At 44.5% G+C, this 7,403-nt stretch overlaps 1 protein-coding gene across 1 annotated transcript in view; it reads left to right on the top strand.

The window, feature by feature from the left end:
* The window catches only part of ARRB2 (arrestin beta 2), a 150,824-nt gene that overhangs the window by 121,119 nt on the left and 22,302 nt on the right, over positions 1 to 7,403 (top strand). The window contains exons 8-9 of the mRNA XM_082254649.1: positions 1 to 114; positions 5,861 to 5,945. The exon at positions 1 to 114 is cut by the window's left edge and continues 22 nt beyond it. Of these exons, the coding sequence (XP_082110775.1) occupies positions 1 to 114; positions 5,861 to 5,945 (199 nt within the window). The remainder of the gene's footprint in view (positions 115 to 5,860; positions 5,946 to 7,403) is intronic.

Raw genomic sequence — 7,403 nt, 5'->3', positions numbered from 1 at the left:
AGGAAGGTACAGTTCGCCCCAGAGAAGGCCGGGCCTCAGCCAATAGCAGAGACCACCAGACACTTTTTGATGTCAGACCGATCATTACATCTAGAGGCCTCGCTAGACAAAGAGGTACAGTACTGGCATTTGTTTTTAAGGTCAGCTCCGCACAAAACATATGTATCACTTTCGCATGATTGTTGGCAAGTTAAATCACATACTGGATTTCTGCATCAAGCCTGAGGTGTCCCCACCTCCACTCCTCCCACCTCCACCCCTCCCACCTCCACCCCTCCCACCTCCACCCCTCCCACCTCCACCCCTCCCACCTCCACCCCTCCCACCTCCACCCCTCCCACCTCCACCCCTCCCACCTCCACCCCTCCCACCTCCACCTCAAACCCTCCCACCTCCACCTCAAACCCTCCCACCTCCAACCCTCCCACCTCCAACCCTCCCACCTCCAACCCTCCCACCTCCAACCCTCCCACCTCCAACCCTCCCACCTCCAACCCCTCCCACCTCCAACCCCTCCCACCTCCAACCCCTCCCACCTCAACCCCTCCCACCTCAAACCCTCCCACCTCAACCCCTCCCACCTCAAACCCTCCCACCTCAAACCCTCCCACCTCAAACCCTCCCACCTCAACCCCTCCCACCTCAACCCCTCCCACCTCAACCCCTCCCACCTCAACCCCTCCCACCTCAACCCCTCCCACCTCCACTCATCCCACCTCCACTCCTCGTATATCTTAATGTTGATGGTACGCTTTTACCTGCGAATTGTCTTAAAATGTAGAACCGATAAGGCCTCATGCACACTGGACATAAAACGCCAGTAGCTTTGTTGGGAGTTTTTCGTCATTTTTCAGCTTTTTTTTTTGCATTGGCATTTTTTTGCGTTTTTAGGTAAAAATGACCTCTCTGCTATTTTAGTAACTCCCACTTTCCCACAATGCAATGCTTGCCAGAATTGCATCGCATGAGTGTTCACACCCATGCAATAAGATTTAGGTGCAAGGAAAAAAAGGGTCCTAAAACATTGTGATGCAATTTGAGCCATACAAAATATTAATGATATATTGTATACCAAAATATATACAATATATATAGCTCAAATCGCATTGCACAGAAATCACATGTGATGTGCACAGAAATGCGGTGCATTTTTGGCGCGAATCACATGCGGTGTTAAGCATGCATCAGTGTGAACCCAGGCTATGTTCCATGAATGACACCTCCAAACAGAACCCAGGCTTAAAAAATGCAATGGAATCAAAAATGTCAAACGCTAGTTAGCAGTGTTTTTTGGCGTTTATCAGCGTTTATCGCTGTTAGAGCGTTTTTACAGCTGAAAAACGCCAGTCAAAACCCACTGGTGTTTTTTCTTTCTTTTTTTTTTACAGCCAGAAAATGCCCCTGCCAAAAACTGCTGATAAGAGCCTGTGTGTGCATGGACATATAGAATAACATGCTGGGGAGTTTATTTGCTGTAGAAAAAAAAACATCTGAAGCCAAAAACAGCCGCTGTAAAAAAAACGTGTGCATGAGGCCTAATTGTGGAACTCTGTGAGAGGAAGCCCCCACTCACATCGGGCCGATTTGTCAAAATGCATGCCAAATCAGAGCCCATTGCCTGCAATGACACCGTCTGAATCGGTGCAACACCGACTTTGCGGCACCGCACTGGTTCCCAAAAGTAGTTTCTGCACTACTTTTAGCGACCTCAGGGGCGATTTCAATAGAGGTGTGCATGAACCCGCACAGGTGTTTGTCAAATAGCCCTCAAACTCGCACCATTTCAAACCTGCAATCAGTGTGAATGAGGGCTAAAACATTCAGGGCCTGTTCACTCTGTCTGCAAAACCTGAGAGGTCCAGTGTGCAGGCAGCTGTCCGTTTCGGCTGCGGGCAGTAGTGCATCACACATTCTCATCCCCCCCCCCCACACACAGGGAATTACTGTCACCCCACAGCAGTGCACGTTGGGTGGTGACGTGCAATTCCTTCCGGTGTGCTGCGATACAATGCGGCATGTATGCATTTTATCGCAGCTCACTGCACTGCATCTCTGGGCTGCGTTGCAATGTGAAAAGGGCATACAGAAAACTATTTTTCTATGTGCCCTAGTGCAGTGGTTCTCAACCCTGGTCCTCAGGGCCCACTAACAGGCCAGGTTTGCAAGATAACTGAAATACATCACAGGTGATATCATTTGCTGCTCAGTGATTGCAGTACTCTAGTCTGCAACTCCCCAAGGTAATACCTAAAAGCTGGCCTGTTAGTGGGCCCTGAGGACCGGAGTTAAGGACCACTGCCCTAGTGGAAACTCCTTCTTCTAGTGCGAAAAAACACCAATCACCACACTGTGTGAACAGGCACTTATCTGTTTTTAGGAGAGATACAGGATGGCCATTGGGTTTCCTTGAATACTCCAAATAATATTAAATGCCAGAGATTGATTAAAGTAGAAATCCATTTAGTTTGTGCCAAGCGGTCCCAAATAAACTATTTCCATTACACATGGATGTGGCCGCACTGCAATGCACTGTAGTGGCATGGACCACCTATGCACTAAGCAGCGCTGTGTCCCTGACTTCCCGTCCGCTGCTCAAACTAAATACTTGATTTGGGTACATCTGGGCCATTCAAGAGAAGCCTTGTATTTTGATGAATTTTATTTAAGGCTTCCTCTGATTGGCAGCGGTGGAAATCATGACGTGTCCATTATCTTTGTCCCCATTGGAGAAGTTTCCCGTTTGTCCTGACAAGTTAGAGGAAATCTCTCCAATGGGAAAACAGACAGCAGCAGATGACTCTATCCAAATGAAGGCTGGAGTTAGGCTGCAAAGGCATGTGTAGGCCTTTTTAGTTGAAGAAAACATTCCTTGTGATCCTGCCACCTGTATGTCCATCTGTGGGCCCTGGGCATGCTGCACCCCTGAACCCCCCACCCTAAAAAAAAAAAAAAAAAAATTTAAGGTACACAGGACACCTCGTCCTTCTGCTGCCTCTCCCCCTTTTTCACTTGCCAGAAATTCTTCTTGTCAAAATTACAGCCCAGACTCGGTGTGAATTATTGATCGACTGATGATCATTTTTTTTTTTTTTTACCACCGATACCGATATTTTGGTCATTGGATATCGGTATTGGCCGAATATTTTTTATCTATTTTTTTTTAATGTCTACAGGTACTGTGGTGGAGGGATCTGGGGGTCTAAAAGACCCCAAACCCCTCCTCTGCACTTAAAAGCATTCAAAACGCCAAGTTTGGCTGTTTTGAATGCTGTAAGTTTTTTTAATTAGGTGCCGCCAGTACCTGGAAGTGATGTCATCATGACATCACTTTCGAGTACTCAGCAGCACCGAATTCAAAGAAATGGAGACCCGGTCAGAAGGTGGCGGTGCAGATGGAGACCGGGTCAGACGGCGGCGGTGAAGGTAGGATGCCCGGGTCTCCCAGTGGGACAGGAGACCCGGGCGAGCCGCGGAAGATGACGGGAGGGGGGGGATGTCCCCTCCCACTCCTTGGAGTGTTAGACGAGCGGCTTCTCAGCCGCATCGGTTGTCATTAAAAGACAGCCGACCGTAGGCTATGGACACCGGTACCGGGGTGACGCCTCTAGCTGCAGGCATCACCCCGGTACAGCACTTTATCGAAATATCGGCAATACCGGTAAATCAAAAGGCCGATTCCGATATATTGGCAAAGTGCATATCGGCCCTCGATAATCGGTCGATAACTAGTGTGAATACAGCAAGCTCCAGAAACTGCTGCTGTCAAAGTCTAATATAGTATTTCTGAACATTGTTCAGGAAGGAGATAAAGAGATACAAATTTGTATGGTTAATCAACTTTGTTTAAATGCAATACAGATACAAAGAACCATTGTTACTTTTGTATCTACTTCTTCTTTTTTTTATTATTCATTAATCACCATCTAAGGGATGAGTTTCAATATATGCGTGATGTCAATTAAAACAATCTGACAAGTAAAAAAAAAAAACAAAACAAAATCATGTAAATTTAAAATTTGTTTCTCTTTAACCCTTTATTAACACTTTGTTTACCCTAAATACCTTCTCCTTTCCCATCTTTGCTTAAGAAAACTTTTTTTTTTTATTTTCATTTTTGTTTGCTAAATTTTTTTAGTGTCGCATTTTAAAAATTTTTTACATTTTTTTTTAGTGTTGCATCTATTTAATTTCATTTGTAAAAAATCTTTGCAATCATTTGTAAAAAATCTTTGCAATGTTTTGTACCAGAGTCATATAATGTCTTTAAATGGGAAAAATATATGCGATCAGTGGATTGCTAGTGCAATGTCAGGCTCCTGCAAGCTTTCTGCCGGTACCGCTGTACGGGTGTTCAGTTAGCACTCTCGTAGTCCATCGACCATTCTTCCAGCTTTCTTGATCACTACACTTATATTTCATTGAGAACCTCAAGTCCATCTGCCACGGTGCCAGACGAGACTTGGTAGTTTATTCATTCACAGACCCCCTGTAAATGAACGACACGGCTGCGTTGAGCCCTGCACCACCGTACCAATTTTAAATGTGGCTGTGGAGGAGAAAAATTTGCACATACCGCCGTGGAATGGGGGGGGGGGGGGGGATGTGGTGTTGTGGCGGAAGCAGGTGCATTAGATGTTGCATACTATACCTTTTGTAACATGTTCCAGTGCTTGAACCTATCCTTTAGGGGTTTCTAGGAATACCCTCCTTTAAATGGAAACCGAACTTGACATATTTTTCCTCCGCTTTCCTTTTTTTTATGATTTTTTTTTTTTTCACTAGAATTTATTTTAATGGACCCATTCAGGGCTACAAGCTGCTGTGAACAGTTAATAATTTATATCCTTAAGTCACACTGGGGTCGGTTTACTAAAATTGTAGAGTGCAGAATCTAGTGCAGCTCTATATATAAACCAATCGGCTTCCAGGTTTTTTTTTTTTTTTGTGTGTCAAAAGGATATCAGGGAAATGGAGAAAGTGCAGAGAAGGGCAACCAAACTGATAAGAGGCATGGAGGAGCTCAGCTATGAGAAAAGATTAGAGGAACATATGGGGGGGGGGATATGATCACCATGTATAAATACACAAGGGGTCCATATAGTGAACTTTGTGTTGAGTTATTTACTTTAGGGTCATCACAGAGGACAAAGGGGCACTCTTTACGTCTAGAGGAAAACAGATTTAGTCTCCAAATACGGAAAGGTTTCTTCACCGTAAGAACTGTGAAAATGTAGAATAGACTCCCTCCAGAGGTGGTTCTGGCCGGCTCACTAGATTGTTTTTAAAAAGGCCTGGATTCTTTCCTAGGTGTACATAATCTAAATGGGTACTAATTTTTATAGGTAAAGTTGATCCAGGGAATATCAGATTGCCTCTCGGGGGATCAGGAAGGAATTTTTCACCCCTGCTGGAGCAAATTGGATCATTCTTTGCTGGGTTTTAATTTTCGCCTTCCTCTGGATCAACTGCGGGTATAGGATTGTGTATATGGGATTGTATGGTTGGGTTTTTCATTACTGTTTTTTGTTGGTTGAGCCAGATGTGTCTTTTTTTCAACCTGACTAACTATGTAAATGCTTTATTGAACAAGCTGAAGTTAGAAGCTGATTGGCTGTTCCAGATTTTGCACTTTACAGTTTTAGTCAATCCACCCCACTTTGTGGGGTTCACAGGCCCCTTACATTCCATGAGATAAATTTACAATGAGCAGCCATCTTGTGGGGGGGGGGGGCAGTAAAACTCCAGGGGGGGGGGGCTCGGCACCAGGCCTGTCCACCCAAACCCACATCCAGAAAGTGCCCCCAATGTAACCCCACTTTGTAACCACAATCTCTGCATATCTTGCTTTGTTTCTTTTCAGCTGTATTATCACGGGGAACCCATCAATGTAAATGTCCACGTGACCAATAACTCCAGCAAAACCGTCAAGAGGGTTAAAGTGTCCGGTATGTGATGATTACGGTTTTGCTTTTGTCCCAGTAATTTGTGTTCAAGGTGTTCCTCAATAGTTATTGTTTCTTGAGTTTATGATGGCTCTAATGCAAACCTGCTCATATTATACATGTCTAGTACAGGGGACACGGCTTGGCAACCAGAAGCAATGCACGTAATCAAGAGCCATTTGTGGTCAGCCTAATGCGAAAAGTTGGCCATAGACTGATCGAAATTCTGCTCATTTAGCAGGTGACAAGCTGAGCGTCAATCAGCGTGTGGCCTCTCCAACTTGACAGAAGTCGATTTATATAATCTACCCTTAAGCCTAGTACACACGCAACGATTATTGGCCGACCGATCTTTCTTTTTTTTGTCCAGAGTTGTGTTTTGTTGGTTGGAATGTGCCTAGACTGCACACGAATTTTCTCGCCCGACAAAATTCTACTTCAGAAGTGATGTCATGTGTTGGTTTGCTTTCTTTGTGTTCTTTCTTCTCTGAGCATGCCCAGACTTGCTCATAAGATTTTTCCCTGTCGAAATCTGTACTGACTGCACGAAAATCGGACGTGTTTTGACGGCGGACAAAAATGTTATAGCCTGCACACCAGATTTTTTTCGGCCGAAAAGTCGGAGTCGGTTGTCGGAGGCATCATACTAACAAGCCGAAAATCAGCAGATCGGTCGTCGGATGAAAATTCCCTGCCGATTTTCAACGCGTGTGTACGAGACTTAAGTCGAAGGAACGTGTTTAGAAAATTTTCTGACTATCAGTGGCTGCAGCAGCTGATCAGTGTATTGTGACAGCTACAGGTGCCACTGTCAGAATTCAATGTCCAGGAGGAATCTGGCTGAAAAAAATAACTGTGTATGGCCAGCCTAAGGGCGCACTGCATTTTGGCCACAGCATGGGTGAATGTGCAGTTTGCGTGCATTTTACATGCATTTTTAGTTGCAGTCTCATTTACTTTTATTTGGCTGTGCATTTTTTCCTTGGTTTTTCAAAGTGCACCAAAAGTCCTGCATGCTGCATCTCTAGTGCGCTTTCAGAAAACTGTGAAAAACTTGTGACCCAATAGAAGTCATGGGAGAAATGCTAAAATGCACATAAACCGTGCTACATGCTGTGGCCAAAACGCAGTGCACCAGTGTGAACCCGGCCTAAGAACTTATCAGAATAGATCCTGATTAGATTACCTGATACAGTATACAGCCAACCAACAGAGGCCCAAGAATCATTAACAAATTAGTATGTGAGATACAGTAATTAAATATGGAACAACAAATAAGAATGTCAAGTAACGTGTACATATTAGAAAGGACATCATGTTTTTCCAATTTAATGCTTTGGAATACTGACATGCTTTGACTCCAATCACCTTAAAGCGGAGTTCCACCCTAATTTACATCAATGGCTGTCATTTTTGTCGATCGCATCCCCATTAGGTTTCAGATAATTTATTTATTTTTTC

Source organism: Pelophylax lessonae, assembly GCF_965119305.1.
Source record: "Pelophylax lessonae genome assembly, chromosome: 4".
NCBI lineage: Eukaryota > Metazoa > Chordata > Amphibia > Anura > Ranidae > Pelophylax > Pelophylax lessonae.
This window is presented reverse-complemented; position numbering and strand designations above follow the sequence as displayed.